Here is a 17,168-nt window from a genome sequence, read left to right as displayed (position 1 = left end):
CGGCTCAGTGGGAAGAAGCCCGACCCACCCTGCCAGTTACAGTCTCTTCCTCCCTCCTTCCCTTCCCTCCCCTCATCCCCCAAGCCCAGAGGATTCCTCCCCCCTCCCCTTTTAAGAAAGAGATACGGGACGGACCGACACCACCCCTCACTCCTGTCCGAATCCTCGAATCCAGCTCCCGCCTCCTGTCCCTCCACCCCCTCCGGACTTCCTCCTCATCTCCCCTTCGTTTCTCTCCAGCATCACCCCCAACACGCACACATACACCTTTCCCCTCCCATACCCCCACCCCTCCCGGCTCATTTACATCCCGGAGCCGCTGGCCCAGCCCTGCCCCGCCCCGCCCGGCCCGAACTAAAGCGACGTGTCCTTGTCCCCCCTGGGCAGCCCGAGCCCGCTGGCCCCTCGCACCTGTCCTGTGCAAGCACCTGTTCTAGCCCCGAGCCTCCGATCTACAGGTAAAGGGGCGGGGAAGGGGGTCGCGCGCGGGCACCTGGGGCTGGGGGCCGGTAACTTGGCGGGGTCCGGGGTGGGGGAGCAACTCCACGTAGAAGGTTGGTTGCCCTTGTCCTTCTCACACATGTGGACGTGGGCGCTCGGAAGAAGGGCGACGGTGAGACGGGTGGGCGCTTTCTGAGTTAGAGGTGGTCCCTTCCCATTCAGTCTCCCCACTGTTATCCTTTCCCATCCCCCCACCCATCGCTGTGGGTTAGAGGGAGAAGAAGGGGTCCCCCACTCGCTAGACGCTGCCTGTGGGACTTCACTGACCGAGCAGAGTCTCCAGAGCCTTATCGTTCGGGGGTGGGACTGAGAGCGGATACATCTCGGCAGGTCCCTGGGTAGAATCAGGAGGCTGCGGCCAGGAGCCGCGGGTCCAGCGGAGCCTCTGAACGTCCTGAGTCGTCTCCCTTGTAACTTCTGCCCCCTAATGTTTAAAACCTCCTTGGCTCCCCTGCTGCTCTCAGAGCTACTTTGTATTCCTGTTCTCGTACTCGCTCTGTTTCTGTGGTCTTCACTTAGCATGTTTCTAAGGAGCGGGGCTTAGGGGGGCCAGGGGACCCCTTTGGGGGTTTCACGTGAGAGCGCGGGGGAATGCGGTGCTGTGTCCAGGGCCCTGGGCTCCCAGGTTAGCAGTCGGAGAGCTACAGAGATGTCCCTTTCAGGGGTGACAAGTCCGGGGTTTTAAAAAAAGTGAGAACTCAACGGCATCGAGTGAGAGCAAAAGGTTGGAAGTCCCCAGGGATCCCGCAGAAGTGGACGGGGGCACAAAGGTACTCGTGGGGAGCCCTGCTGATCTCATTAAATAAATCTAAAAAATGTCCACGGTCAATCAGTCACTACAGGGGATTACTAAGCTAGTCCTGTGCTAAACAGACACAAAGATAAAGCAATAATTGGTCACTATGGGAAAAAAGGACACAGCTCCAACCAGATAAATAAGAGGAGCTAGAAAGGAGATAGCTTAGCACAAAAGGCATTAAAAATGAAAGAGTCCAGTTATGGCTTCTGTGTTTCTTCTAATGATGGTGTTCAGCCCTCCTTGACAAATGTGGTCATTCAGTCCAACACTAGGAACTGTCTGTGTCTTATTGTTACAACCCATTCATGATTGGTGCCCAAAGATTTTTAAAAAGCCCTTTTATTTTTAGGAGGAAAAAAAAATTGGAGATAAGCCTGGGTTGCCATTTCCCATCTTCTACTGAAATATGAAGACCAAAAACAAACCCACAAAGCGCAGGATTTTGGCGGACAAAGAGACATTTCATGGCGAGCCAACATCCAGTAAGCAGGACCTGGAGAAATGTTTGAGGAACAGGGACAGGCGGAAGGGAGAGAAGGTGGAAGGCAGCAAGGTAGGGACTGCCAGGAAGAAGTCATCCTCGGGCAGCCGGGAGAGCAATCTGAGGAGGCTGGAGAGCAATGAGAGGGAGAGGCAGAGAATGCACAAACTCAACAATGCCTTCCAGGCCTTGCGGGAAGTCATTCCCCACGTCAGGGCAGAGAAGAAACTCTCCAAAATTGAGACCCTCACTCTAGCCAAAAACTATATCAAATGTCTGACTTCCACCATTCTCAACATGTCCAATGGTTGTCTCCCACCCCTGGAAGGAGAAGGATCTGCTCACAACTCCAAGTTCTACCAGCACTATCAGCAGCAGCGGGGAGATGAGGAAAGTGAGGACCACCTAAAGAAATATTCCACCCAGATCCACAGTTTTCGGGAAGGGAGCTAGAGGGACCTTCTCCCTCTGGACCAGCATCACGAGATCTTCAGGCGAGGAGTAATGGACTCCAAAAAGGTGCAGCAATGTCTCTTCACCCTATTTCTATTGTCTCTTATGTTTTGGCCAACATCTCAAATTATCATGCACGGATGACGGGGTGATTTTTTTTTTCCCTACAGAAATAGTAAAAGTGTCTCATCTTCCTTCTAAAAGGTAGCCAGTTACTGAGAAAAACTTGAACTGACATCCCCTTGCTCAATCACAATCCCCAGAGGGCATTTTCCACCCCTTTGCCTCAGGTGCTGTGTGACTCTGGACTCCCCCAGGCCTCTGGACCCCTGGGTGTCCTCTGACTGGTGTTCTAGGCCTGATTCTTGTCTGGTCCATTTGAAACGTGCCCAGAGGGGTAGGAAACGAAAACAGAGTTGGCTCAGCTAGAGCTTGTAGTGACCTGGGCGGTGCATTGTTCCCATAAAGATTTTGACCTTTGCAACTGAAATATCTCTGACCCTCTCTGGTGTGACAGATAATATTCCAGGAGACTTTTTTTTTTTTTTTTTTTTTTTTGGTTGGGAACAGTGATTTATTCGATTTATGTAGGGGAACTCCACTAATGCAAATGGCAATTCTATACCTTATAGTGTTAGTGACTTGACCACAGTCACACAGCTAGTCATATATACATCAGAAGGGAGAAACGAACCCATCTTCTTGACTCTAAGACCAACCCTCTACCCATAATGCCATGCTGCAAATTTAAATCAAATCTCACTCTATGATTATTGATTTGTTATAGTATTCTTATAGTATTTGGGTACCCAAAGGGATTTTTATAATTATGTAGTTCAACTCTTTATTTTGTAGATAAGGAAACTGAGGCTTAGATAGGTGAAGCACGGTGGGGGTTTAGTTAGTTTTTTGCTTCTAGATGATCAATGATAGATTGGGAAAATTCCTAAAATAAACTTCAGAGCAGGAGTTCTTAACCATTTTTATGTCACTGGGTAGGCTGGTGCAGCCCATGGATAACCTTCTCCGAAAAACTTTTTTTAATTAGAAGTGGTAATTTTATTGGCTTCCATTTATTAAGATTTTTTTAATTGAAGAAAATGCTAAATTTTAATTAGAAGGTAGGGAAAATATGGCAATTTTTTTCCTTTCTAAATTCATAGGCCTCCGTAAATCTATCTAGAGGCCCCTTAAGGTCTTAAGACACCAGATCGAAAACTCTTGTTCTAGAACAGTGGTTCCCAAACTTTTTTGGCCTACCACCCCCTTTCCAGAAAAAATATTACTTAGCCCCCTGGAAATTAATTTTTTTTAATTTTAATAGCAATTAATAGGAAAGATAAATGCACCTGTGGCCATCAACATCCCACTGGATCGCTGCAGCACCCATCAGGGGGCGGTGGCGCCCACTTTGGGAATCGCTGTTCTAGAAGGAGTTTTGCTAGAAAAGGTGGAGGGGTGATATCTTTTTTTTTCTTCTCCTTATGGTTTTCTAAAAAACCCTAATAATGTTTCTTGAAAGAAGAGAGCACCAAATCCAAAGCAAAACACACTGTTGGTGAAGTCTGTGCCACAATTCTCTCAATCCACTCATGTAGACCCCAAAATGGGACCTTGCCTTGGGAAGGAAGGACTTTCTGTACTCGGCACCAAAAAGCAGACTTTCTGCAGGATTGGGCAGAAAATCCTCTGGGTCCTGGGCACCAGGCCACTCTAAGTGTTAGCATACAGACTTTGCAGTGTTTTAAGGTTTCTTCTTCATGTGCATCTGTCCCTGCGGAAGAAAAATCTGTTGCTTTTCTTCATGCAGAAATGCTGGCTTTCCCTCGTTGTCAGATTGCCCTGTTCTCCCAAGAAAGAAGTTTTGCCAAGCTCCATTCTGCTCCCTTTTCTGCTTGGGATGAACTCTGACAACAATTCTTCGAATAGTTGTTTGTGCTCATTGTGCATTGTTCCAGGTGAGGGACGATGGGGAAAACTGCCCACTTCCCCCATCTGCAAGCTGAACACTTCCCTTGACCGCTCAAGCAGGAGGGGACGGGATCCTGGTGTTCGCCTGGTTCCTGTCACGGTCCTGGGGGGCTGCTCTGGAGCTGAGGACCGAGCCAGAGGAACAGGGGACCGACGTTCTCCCCCTAGCCGCGTGCCCTGGTGTTTCAGAGAAGAGCGGGGGACGGAACTTAGATACAGGAGGGGTGTCATGGGGCTGCTTTTACCTAATGGAAATGATGGTATTTCTTGTAGAGGAGAGAATAATGTAAAGCCACGTTTTCTCCTTGGCACACAGAAGTCTCCCCAAATGTTACATGCCTGTGCAAGGCGGACTGGAATCCTTGCTCTGATTCCCTTTGTAAGGACAGAAGCTTTCTCCTCCAAAGAGCTGAACTGTGAAGCTTTGGGGAGCCTGTGGTGTCCCTGAGCAGGAGGGGGAGCCGATAAATGTTAAAATGTTATTTAATTGTGATATTATATAATTATGTAATATGATGTGATCGCTGCACTCTATGCAATCATCAGGGAAATATTGTGATGGGACTTTCTCGCAGTTTGCTCGTTAAAGTTGGTAAACCTAAAACCCAGCTTCTAGATCTGTTTTTTGGAGGGCAGCAAAGGGGTGTCGCGGGCCGGAGTCAGGAAGCCTTGGGTTTGCATCCAATCTCAGACATGAGCTGGTGCGATCCTGGGCAAGTCACTTAACCCTGTTTGCCTCAGTTTCCTCATCTGTCAAATGAGCTGGAGAAAGAAATGGCAAACTACTCTCCAGTATTTTTGCCAAAAAGACCCCGGAGAGGGTCATGAAGAGGCGGGTGTGACTGAAAGGATCTGTTTTAGGATGCTGGGATGAGAGGTGGAAAGTTTGAGGAGGGGGCTAGAAACAGGAGGTCTGGGGGTGCGTGTCCCACGCACGCTCTGTTTCCAGTCCTCAACTGAAAATGTTGTGTCTTCAGGTCCTCAATGACAGAAACAAAGTTATTTGACTATATAGCACTCTATAATAGTTATGTAATAATATAACTACATAATAGTTATATAATAATATAATAACTATATGGTAGTTATATAATAATATGATAACTATATAATAGCTATTAAGCAAATTACTTAATCTCTTCGCCTCAGACAACTCTAGGAGAAAGTTCTAGAGAGGCTGCTGACCAGCTCCTGGACGCATTGGCTCATTTTCAAGAAGCTACTTCGTCCAGGGCCAGATTAAGCCGTTTGGACACCCAGTAGATATCGCGTGACTACTTCTAGTCAACGTCCTTCTGGCTGTCTGTGGCTCGGTCCTTCTTGCTTTTCTCTGGCCTGTCCTTTGGGGGAAAACTTAGCAAAGGGAATGAAGTTTGGAGTCGTAAAGACCTGGGTTCCAACATTGCCTTCGAGGCTCAGAGAGAGAGCTGGGAAACCTTGGGGCGACTCACAGCCTCTCTGAGCCTCGGCCAATCTAGACTTTATTAACAGCAGCCCCACGAGGTAATCGTGCAACTCCCGTTCCACCCATTTTTCGGATGAAGGAACTCGGGCCCAGAGAAGTTCCAAGATTGGATCCCCCAGTTCCCGTGGGAGGCAGACGTCCCAATTCCAAATCTAACACCGTCTTCTACCCCTCACCGTCCCTCTCTGGGGAGACGGATTCTTCCACTTCCTACCTCCTGCGTGATGATAAAGTTCTTTAGAGAAAGAAATTACTTTAGAACTCCAACAGCCTTATTTTGCAGAGGAAGAAACGGAGGTCCAGAGAGACTGACTTGACCAAGTGGAATGTTATTTTGTAGAAAGAATCCGAGTTAAAATGTCTTCTTGAGTCTTTTTTTTTTTTTTAAAACAGATGTTTCCTCCTAGAGTATTTTAGAGGCAGAAAAGGAACTCTCAGAACCTCTTTCTTCCTTTTAATTTCCTAAACAGACACACAGACATAGATACACACAGGCACACACACATGCACAGTGTCCCCAAAGTCTCAGGGATATGATAAGAGTTTTATAGAAGGGGTGATAAAGTCAAGGATCTGAACATCAATAATGAGTATTCATTAAGTGTCTACTGGGCCCTAGTGATAAAAACATAGAGAATAAAACCCTTTCTGCAAGAAATTTACATTGTGACAGGGGAAATGACAAGGACACATACAAGTATATGTAGAGTAATTATAAAGGGTGGTTTGGGAGAAAAGGCACTAGGAATTAGAAGGATCAGGAAAAGCTTCATGAGAAAGATGATGCCTAAACTGTTTTTGTTTTTGTTTTTTTAACCCTTCCTTTCGGTTTTAGAATCAGTATTATGTATTGGTTCCAAGGCAGAAGAGCGGTAAGGGCTAGTGACTTGCCCAGAGTCACCCAGCTAGGAAGTATCTGAGGCCAAATTTGAACCCAGGACCTCCCATCTCTTGGCCTGGCTCTCAATCCACTGTGGCTGCCCTCTAAACTGAAAGAGAAATTCTCAGGTTGGGGGGGGGGTGAGGCAGTATGTTCCAGGCAGGAGAGAGTTCTTCATGACCCAGCATAGACTTAAAGAGACAGAAAAGGAAGTGCCATGTATGAGGAAGAGAGAGAAGGCCAGCTTGTTGGACTGGAGCTACAGATGGGGAACTAATGCACAGTAAGACCAGATAGATGGGTTGGAGTAAGGTTGTCAAGGGCTTTAAAAGCTAAAACATAGAGTTTTGTTTGAGTAGATATACTTAAAAGAATGCTAGGAATCTTATGACATGTTTCTATATTTTTTCACAAACTGAAAAAAAAATTTGTTTTTAAAAAGCTTTGAGAGAAATGAGACAGGTTTCCTCAAAACATCCATCTCTTCCACTCCATTCCCCCAGTTTTAGAATTCCTTCAGGCAGTCCTGGATTCAGGTCCAGCTTCAGACACATCCTGTGTGACCCTGGGCAAGTCACTTCATCCTCCTTATCTAGCTCTTACCATTCTTCTGCCTTGGAACTGATACACACTATTGGTTCTAAGACAGATGGTAAGGGTTTAAAAAAAAAAAGAGTCCCTTGGGGTAGAGATTCTGGGATCTTTCTGAGCTGGGCTCATATTTTTGATACAATTTCAAGTACCATTTACACAAATAGGAAAATGATGGTGGAATGAGTCACCTCCTTGCTGCTTGGGAGCCCAGGAGAACCCCATGGGGACAGGGGTTCCAAGAGTGATTTCTGCAGGGTGCCACACTCAATCCTCCTGAACTCACCTTGCAGGGTTAGGCGCAGGAGTGAGAGACAGCTGCTGTTGTTCTAGTTAGAGCTTTTTTGGACTTGGGCAATTCTTAGGGCAAATAGAGGCATTATGAAATATCAAAGGGTTTGGCGGACGGCCCTGTTTACATGAAACAGCAGTGTTAGGCACCCCAAGGTACAGATAATGACTTTGAGTTTGAGTCTTAACTTTGCTGATCAAATACTGGTCACAGGAACTTGCTGTAACAAGTCCTCCTCGCCCCAACTCATATCTCTCACAAAGCCAAAAGCAGAGGTACAACCTGTGGGGCGTTTCAGAAATTCCCATAATCATGTAGTTTAGTCAAATAGAGGCAGCACGTTCAGGGAGATGTAGGTTCAATTCTAGTTTCACTGTGTTTTTACTGTATATAATACAGATAGATCTTATCTATAGAGACACATGAACCAGATGGATCATTTTATTGGTTCAGGAAGTTCTTGGTGAGGAAACTCCACCCACCCATGCCAACCAGCACCAGACCTGCATTTGAGAAATTGCCTGGGGCGTTGAGGAATTAAATGACTCCCCTAAGATAGCACAGCCATTACTTCATAAGAGCACAGTTAGAGCTGGAAGGGATTCTCGCTTTATAGAGGAGGAAACTGAAGTTCAGACAAATTGTGCCTTGCTCTGGATCCCACAGCGAATGAGTATCTGAACTGGGATCTGATTTGAGAGCTTCCTGACACCAACATTGCCCGCTGAGCCACACTAGCCATACTGCTAAATGAGGCAAGGGAATAGTTCATCATCTTTTAAACAAGGAGAGATAATACTTTTTCTACCTACCTCCCAGGGGGACTAAGAGGCCCAAATGAGTTAGGCAGGATGTGAAAGCACTTTGAAAACCATTAAGAGTGTTATAGATAAGTAAGGTTGATAATGGAGCTTTTGTCCTTTGTAGAAACAAAGGTGAGCCATAAAGTTCCTTCTCTTGTCCAGTGTTTTGAATTCTCATAATTGGGTCTCAGATGAAAAGCAAGATTGTCCCATTGCCCCCAAGAGACAGGGTCTTCTTCCTTTGTACCATATATGTGATTTATTCAAGTCACATTATAAAAACAATTCTTAGTTTTCCCATAAATAGCATCAGACAAACCTGAAGTTGTGGGTGTCTAGTATGGTTCAGATTTGGATTTATCATGCTATGAGTGGGATGGGAAAGGAAGATGTTCTAAATGGGATCTTAAGACTAGTGGAATTTGAGAAAACTCTTTGGAACATTGATTTGTTTTTTTTAAAAAGGTATTTTGGTTGATTTTGTGGGGCCACTTCTGGAAAGGGTTGGACTGCCCAGGACAAGTTCGTTTCCCTGTCAGTAGGACCACTCTTCTGCCTGCCAAGGGATATTCCTCCAAGGTACTGTTATGTATTGGATTTTGACACAGGGAGATAAAGGAAAGGCATGGTCCCAGGACAAGAACTTTGAAATCCAACACTGCTGTGAAATCTAAAGGCCTGATGGATGGTGGAAAGTGTTGCTTAAATAACTGATAAATTCTGTATTGGATGCAATAAATTCAACTACTTGTGTGCATGTTTTTTGTGTTTTTTTTTTTTAAGTAAACCCTTACCTTTCATCTTGGAATCAATATTATGTATTGGTTCCAAAGCAGAAGAGTGGTAAGGGCTAGGCAATGGGGGTCAAGTGACTTATTTGACCCAATTACTTGACTCACACAGTCAGATTTGAACCCAGGACCTCCCATCTCTAGGCCTGGCTCTCAATCTACTGAGCCACCTAGCTGCCCCCATGCTCATGTTCTTTTGTTCTTTTGAATGATGTATGTAGAGGCAAACATTCCCTAGAAAACAAGACAAGTTGCATTCCCTCCTTAATTCTTCTCATCCTTTCTGGTAAGACTTGGTAGAATTTATTTTCCTTGATTCTCAAGTGGGTGGTACATAGGTACAAACAACAATTCTTTTTATTTTTTCCACGAACAAAATTGGATATTCTCTCCTTTCATTACCCATCACCCCCAAATAGAGGAAAAAATTACAAATAAATACTTTTTTAACAAATGTTCAGTCAAACAGAACAAATTCCCAGATGGCATTGGAAGTCATTTCTCCTCATTAGGTAAAAGAGACTTAAGAAATTTCTTAATTAAATCTGTTGAATGTATGTATATGCTGGCTGAGGGATGACAGAAGCAAGTGAGGTTGACTCCATCTACCTTGCAATGAGATGCTCAGGACATCTTTTCTGTGCCCCCTGGCTAATTACTGAACCTTTAAGAGATTGTAGGGGATGAAGTTAGGTGGCTCAGAGGATAAAGCAGACCTAGAGATGGGAGGTCCTGGGTTCAAATGTGGCCTCATATTTCCTGGCCATGTAACCCAGGGCAAGTCACTTTACCTCAGGTGCCTATCCCTGACCACTCTTTTGCCTTGAAGAAAGGGTAAAAAAAAAAAAAAAAAAAAAAAAAAGAGTAAATCCATGACTTTCAACCCAATAGATATGAATTGACAAGGGAAGGTTTATACTCAGAGTATGGGGATAGGGGTGGGGTCCTAAAAAGAATTCAATAGGTGGCTTTGATCTTTGGCTTCCTATTCCCTTTCCAGAATTCAGACCTGAATAATGATTTCTTAGGCAGATACACAAGAAAAACAACCCTTGAATCCTCTGTGTAGGGTGATGGGGCAACAGGATCACATTGTCTCAAAATAGGGAAGGGCCTCAAAAGATACTTGGTTCAGCTAATGGAGAATCCCAGCTCCAACACATCAGCTGAAAGGCTGTCCAGCCTTTGCTTCAAGAACTCAAGAGAGCCCACATCTGCCTGAGGCAGCCTCCTTCATTTTGGGACGCTGTTAGAAGGCCTGGGGGCCCCCTTCATTTTGGGTCACTGTTAGGAGGCCCCCTTCATTTTGGGATGCCCTGTTAGGAGGGCTGCCACTTTAACATGCCTGAATCTGCCTCTGCAACTTCTACCCATTTTGACATTCTGCCCATTGGGGTCAAACAGAATAAGCCTAATCCCTCTTTCACATGAGAGTCCCTTTCACACACTGGCTCCTCTTCTAGAGCTAACCATCCCAGTTTCTCCAACTTCTGTGGTCACAAAGTGCTGGTTGTGAGGTGTGGGCTGTCCTTTGGGATTACAAATATTTTCTGAAGCCAGCTTTCACAGCCTATTAAAGGAACAAAATCCCAGGCTATAAATAGCTCAGTCATTCATCTGAACTATCTCCTCAGTATACAGATAACTGGCTCTTCTTGGGTAGGTGGTATAACAACTACTTGACACATTTACAGCATGAATGCACATTTCCTAAATGGTATACACCCATTTTCTGTGAAGCTAAAGCGATAAGCTTTTTCATATAAATAAGCAACTGTAATTAGAGGCAAACATCTAAAATCAAACTGGAAAATCTCCCTAAGAAAAACATTTTGTTATGTGATCCCTGGAGTACATTTCTCTTCTGAAAATAGCTGACAGTATGATTTAAATGGAGAAAAAGTCGTTTTTCAATCATTTTAACGATCCTCACAGTGCATAGATGTACATGGGCCCTGAACATTTTATATAATAATATAATTAATATAATAATATATTATCAATATATTATTGCATAAATAAAGGAAGTGGCCTTGATGAACAAAGAGAAATACACAACCACTTTATTCTGTAATATATTTTATTGACTCAAAGAATCTTGGAAATTTGAGAGAATTTGGTACTGTTGAACATGTAAACATTCGATTCTCAAAAGGGAAAAGAACAAGTTCACCCTTTGAGAGAGTGCAGAGTTAAAACCCCTAAAGGAGTTTGTTTTTAGAACAAATAAAAATCAATAGCATAACCTGCAAGTAACTTTTAGGAAAATACAGAACATAATGCCCATTTACAAGGAAATCTTGAAATAAAACATGTAAACAAGATAGGAAATCGACCCATTGTTAAGTACACAAGCTTCTCTCTCTCTCCTTTTTTAAGCAAATCATCTTAGATGGTTTTCCATCTGGGACATCAAAACTATACAAACACCTCAGTGTCAAAATGCCAGAAGACACAGTACATGCAAAAGAGTCGTTCACTCTAGGACTTCAGATCTGGTTCATGAGATGAAGTCACAAAGCAATTTTGCATTCAAAATATGTCCATGTGTAGTTAAACACAATACAGAGGAATATGATTGAACGACACGCCTGTCCTCTCTCCTAACAACAGAAGAAAATAGATCAAACTTAAAAGGCTGATGATTCTGGGCAAAGATAATTGTAAATCAGCTTCTATTCTGGAAATAATGAGGCCGGGCATTTGTTCTCGATTCACAGCACATGCAAAGGTTCCCAGTTTGGAAAGGCAAACTGGAAGATGTCACCAAGAGGACGTAAATCTGGCAATAAAATGACACGAGATTCATCTACCATCGGCCTGTGTAAAAGAGGCCCAAACCGAGGGCAATTTCATAAACTGATTTAACTGACTTATCAGTTCAACAAAGTGCATTTTGATTCGGCTGATGGAATGGGGGCAGTGGTTTTTCTGAGTGGAACAGCAAGCCTTATTTTCCTAAAGGCAGTTCATGGAAGAACTCAAAAACAAGTATTGTTGAATGCTCACGGGGGAGGGACAGAGGAAAGCAACCCCCCCCCCAAAGTGCCGAGTCCTAACATCTATGTAGTCTTCCTTCCTTGGCTTTAGTGTTATTTGGTTACATTAATGTAAGTTAATGACTACGCAGAACAATGTCGATTCAAGTTTTCGGGACAAACTACAATTCTCTAAAACTCCTCATCTCTCTTTTTAATCTAATGCCATACCAAATTAATTCTTTCTAAATGTGGCAGCACATTCTTTTACGACTCAAGTAAACAGCAACAAAATAGGGAAAATTCAGTAGTATTGTCTACACACAGCCGCGGGTGAATTAAGTCCAACTGTTTGGTTTTTCTTAAACAACCACTTCAGTAACTGATTGTTGTTGGGGTTAAATGTATCCACTTTTGTGGGATTTTGTGTTTGTTTTTATCTCAGGTTACGTGGAGATACAACCTATGTGAAAGAGGACGAACAGGGGAGAAGAAAAATGAAGGAGGGTCTGGCCATGTGGAGGTTCCCTCCGGTCTCGCAGCTCTCCTCCTGACCGTCCTTCTCCGCTGAAGCCCAGGGTTAGGTCTAGGGGACGGCGGGGCACAGGCAGCGCCATGATGCTCTTCAGCACAGAAAGGGGGCCTGTGAGCACTAGCGATTCCCCCGGTTTTACCCTCCTGTTCTCCCTCTGCAGCCCTGGTCTGTGGCTGGGCCTGCCTGCAGGGAGGAGGGAGGCTCCCCCAGGCTCGGGCTCCTTCTCGTGACACGGCTGCCCTGGGGAAGAGGGCCCGCCTGAACAAGAAGCACGGGGAGGGGACTCCAGAGGCAGGGAAAGAGAAGATTAGAGACAGCAGATGGGAGACAAAAGTGCAATGACACAAAAATTCACATTTCTGAGGTGGGGGGGCTTGAAAATGACCGCCTCCCTCAAACCTTGCACAGGATCGATGCCTACCTTCTCTCCCTGCACAAATTGTAATACAAGAATAAAAGAAATCTAATTGTAAAAGGCTCATGTAGCAAATCTAGACCCTACAAAACCTGCTGGCCACAGGGAGCTGGGCTGCCCGCACGGCTTCCAGTTTCAAGTTTCCCGCAGGGTGAAGGTTGCTTGGACCCCTCAGCAGGTCACTGCGCTGCCATTCGCCTCGTGCCCTGCATGCACAACGAGCATCGTCTTGTTAGAGAAGCTGCTCTCTCTGCTCTCATCTCCCTCTTCGGGGTCTGCTGTTCTGGAGGGATTGTCTTCCGCCGTCTCTTGAGACACACCCTTCAGGGCTTTGGTAGCGTTGGCCCGCACCGAAACATGGTCCCATCCTCCCTTGTAGAAAAAGGGAGCACAAAAAGAGGAGTGAGGCAGCCTCTGCTCAATGGGGAGAGCAACGACAACGAGGGCCAGGAAAGCGAGTGGGAATGGGGGCCTCCCTCCCGGTGGGCGATGAGTGCAAGGAAGGGGTGAAGAGCTGGTCAAAATCAATGAATCAAGGGCAAGTTCTCAAGCTCCTCATGGAGGGGTGCTGGACAAGATATGGAATTCTTCTAAATTTAATAATCACTCCCTAACAGTTTTCTATACATAACAGAACAAAAAATTGGAATCTGTTTTTATAAACAGCTTGCTTTTTTTTTTCCCATCTTGGAGTCAATACTGTGTATTGGCTCTAAGGCAGAAGAGTGGTAAAGGTGAGCAATGGTGATCAAGTGACTCGCCCAGGGTCACACAGCTGGGAGGTGTCTGAGGCTGGATTTGAACCTAGGACCTCCCATCTCTAGGCCTGGCTCTCAATCCACTGAGCTACCCAGCTTCTCCCTAAACAGCTTGCTTTTTAAAGCCTACATTAAATTTAATGCATTACTTTCAAAGCTGTCATGTATGTCTCTTTTCTTCTGCACCCCCTTCTCTTTTGTGCATTCTAATAAAATGTTTCAATGGCCTTCCCTACCTCCTTCCTTCCTTTTTTTACTTCTAAACTACCCTGAATTTAACTACTTGCATATGTTTGTATTTACTCACTTTATACTTATAGTGTGTGTGTGTTTGTGTGTGTATAAATATATATAGGCATACACCCCCCCCCCCAATTTTGTCTCCACTAGGATCTAAGCTCATTGTGAGTTGGGATTGTATCATCTGTTGTACTAGTACACCATGGGGCCAGCACACTGATGAATTGCCCACTATCATTTCCATATTGGTAAGGTTAAAACACATTTCCTTTCTGTTAAGGAACAGAAACCTAAAATTTGAAGTTATATGAACTGTCATAATATTTTATATAGTACTACTTAGCTTTTTTAGGAAAATTATTCTGCAGTTAAATATCTGAAGAAAAAAAAGAGAATTTCCATAGAGAAAAGAAATATTATGTATGAATCTTCAAGTGTCTGTTATGTACAGCTTGCTTTTTTTTTTTTTTTTTTTTAATTTTAAACCCTTAACTTCTGTGTATTGACTTATAGGTGGAAGATTGGCAAGGGTAGGCAATGGGGATCAAGTGACTTGCCCAGGGTCACACAGCTGGGAAGTGTCTGAGACCAGACTTGAACCTAGGACCTCCTGTCTCTAGGCCTGGCTCTCAATCCACTGAGCTACCCAGCTGCCCCTACAGCTTGTTTTTTAAAAAGTATAATAAATAGGGGCAGCTGGGTAGCTCAGTGGATTGAGAGCCAGGCCTAGAGACAGGAAGTTCTAGGTTCAAATCTGGCCTCAGACTGTGTTCCCAGCTGTGTGACCCTGGACAAGTTACTTGACCCCCATTGCATAGCCCTTACCACTCTTCTGCCTTGGAGCCAATACACAGTATTGACTCCAAGACAGAAAGTAAGGGTTTAAAAAAAAAAAGTATAATAAATATGAAAGGTCACTTGGGTTTAAATCTACCTTCAGACACTTCCTGGGTGTGTGACCCTAGACAAGTCACTTAACCCCCACCGCCTAGTCCTTCTCCTCTTCTACCTTGAAACCAACACACAGTATTGATTCTAAGACAGAAGGTAAGGATTAAAAAAAAAAAAAGGATAATAAATTCTCTATGTTGCTTTTGATGCTGTCCTACTTATCTCTGTATTTCCCAATAATCTCTTCTTTTAAATGTAAAATTTTTAAATGCCTCAATGCCTCTTTTTTCTTTGGCAAAATTAATGACATTTCCTTTTTTAACAAATATTCACACACAAAAAACCCCCACATATTGTCCATATCCAAAAATTCGTATGTCTCATTGTGCATTTGAGTCTATTACTGTCAGGAGGTGAATACCCATTCTCTCTGATTGGTAACTGAATTGATCTGAGTTCTTAAATCTTTCAAAATCACTTTTAATTGAGATGCTACTTGTTTTCAATGTAATGATGTTTACTAGGAAGCAAATGATGCATCCAAACAAAATGCATCAATAATGATGTAGACTTAATTTTTTTCTTCTTTTCATTAATTTCATCTTCAATTTCCATTTGCCAAGTATCAGTTAGATAATGTATTAGGCTCTCTTCTTTTTCTTAAAAATTACCCTAACACTTAAGGATTCCAGATCCAGAAGGTACTGAGAAGCCCCCCCGGCTCAGCCCACTGCCTTCAGCCAAGATGTCTAAACCTCTAGGCAAGCACAAGGCCCACGGGTGACGTTCAGAGTCTGCCTGCTGTCAGCCCAGCACAGACTTTGTTACTAGAGAGCCAGAGGGATGCAGAGCCCGGCTGCTCCCCTCTCCCTCTCCACCCTGCTGGCAGTTTGGGCACTTGGTCTTTAAAGGTTCACCATCACTGCTCTGGTCCCTGGTCTTCTTCCTGACTTCAAGTCCTCTCTCCAGAGCCCACCTAGTACTTTAGCAGCCCAAGGATTTTTTGGCCTTGGTTTTAATTTAAACCCATTTCTCCCTGTAGGGACCTCTGAAGACATAGAAGATAATAGCTAATCCAAAAATAAAAACTTCATCACGTCGTTAATCTTATCTTCTTTAAGCTAACTAGCCCAATTCATATGAAATAACAAGGATTTCTGAACCCAGAAATTTGATCACAAATTCTAGTGAACGGGGTTTAAAGCTAGGGGCATGTGGAAATGGGGTGGCTTGTCCACAGGCAAAATTACAACTGGGGCAAGCACAAAACAATATTGGGTTCTCTTGAAATGCAGTGGAGGCCTCTTCACCCTCCACACTAGGCATTCAGGCCCCAAACTTGCCAGATTTTAAGACCAGGGGAAACAGGCGTGGGCCCAGGTCTTCACGGTCTTACTGGCTGTCTGTCACCCACATGTCTTAAGAGTAGAGAAAGGGAAGAGTCTCAGATATGTGGTTCTTGAACTCCAATTTGTAAGAAGTGCTTCAGAGGGATTCCTCTCCCTGTTCCTCCCCCCCCCCCAATCTCCCTCCAGGTTTTGTCAAGGTTTCAGCTGGGAAGGTGGCACCTGGGAACCAGAATGTCCTCTGCCCCTCCCTTCTTTGCCAGGTAAGTATGGTGAGCAAACATTTTAGAGGGCAACTCATTTTTTTAATTTCTGCCAGGTGCTCAGGGGGCTGCCTGAGACTGGACTGCTAAGTGCCAACACTGAACAAGATGGTAGAAGCAGCTTTGCCTCCCATTCTCTGCATGGACAACCACATGGTACTCCCTCCTGACTCCAGAAGGCTTCCATACTCACCCCAATGCCATAATCCCAGCCTTGCCCTTTTGGCTCCCGGGGCTGCACTCCTGTTCTATGACATACCGTCCCACAGCTCAGGCTGTGGCTTCCTTGAACTTTATTGGCAATGACCCAGACCTGAAATGTAAAAGAGGAGGTCTGAGAATGTCCTATTCCACTGAAACCAACAGCTATTGGAAAAACCCAGGGAAGAGTGAGACACTCTGAAAGGTGCTTTACTCAGGGTAAAAAATGTAAAATGGAAAGGGCAGAGCTCATACAATAATACAGAGAAGATTAGATTGGCCCCCAAACAAGAATGGCGTGCAAATTTGTAAAGCATTTCATATATATATTTTTAAATTTAAGAAAAAAAAGAGAAAGGGAGGAAGGGAGGAGGGAAGGAGGGAAGAAGGAAAGGAGGGAAGGAAGGAGAAAAGGAAGGAAGGAGGGAGGGAGGAAGGGAGGGAGAGAGGGAGAGAGAGGGAGGGAGGGAGGGAGGGAAGAAGAAAGGAAAGAAAGGAAAGAAAGGAAGGAAGG

The 17,168-nt window shown here is 44.5% G+C and overlaps 2 protein-coding genes across 2 annotated transcripts in view; one reads left to right on the top strand and one right to left on the bottom strand.

The window, feature by feature from the left end:
* The first annotated feature begins 1,706 nt into the window (after nucleotides 1–1,706).
* On the top strand, nucleotides 1,707–2,234 carry BHLHA15 (basic helix-loop-helix family member a15). The gene has a single exon (XM_044678959.1). The coding sequence runs from the start codon at nucleotides 1,707–1,709 to the stop codon at nucleotides 2,232–2,234; it is 528 nt and encodes a 175-aa protein (XP_044534894.1).
* Nucleotides 2,235–13,126: 10,892 nt separating this feature from the next.
* The window catches only part of TECPR1 (tectonin beta-propeller repeat containing 1), a 59,576-nt gene continuing 55,534 nt past the window's right edge, over nucleotides 13,127–17,168 (bottom strand). Inside the window, exons 16-17 of the mRNA XM_044678950.1 lie at nucleotides 16,647–16,766; nucleotides 13,127–13,327 (exon numbers count right to left, since the gene is read on the bottom strand). Of these exons, the coding sequence (XP_044534885.1) occupies nucleotides 13,127–13,327; nucleotides 16,647–16,766 (321 nt within the window). The remainder of the gene's footprint in view (nucleotides 13,328–16,646; nucleotides 16,767–17,168) is intronic.

This window comes from Gracilinanus agilis, chromosome 1, assembly GCF_016433145.1.
Source record: "Gracilinanus agilis isolate LMUSP501 chromosome 1, AgileGrace, whole genome shotgun sequence".
Lineage (NCBI taxonomy): Eukaryota > Metazoa > Chordata > Mammalia > Didelphimorphia > Didelphidae > Gracilinanus > Gracilinanus agilis.
The sequence above is the reverse complement of the archived record's forward strand: the minus strand, read 5'-3'. Positions and strand labels throughout refer to the sequence as shown.

Coding starts and splice junctions, on each gene's coding strand:
- BHLHA15 (XM_044678959.1), top strand. CDS start 1,707: ATGAAGACCAAAAACAAACCCACAAAGCGCAGGATTTTGGCGGACAAA.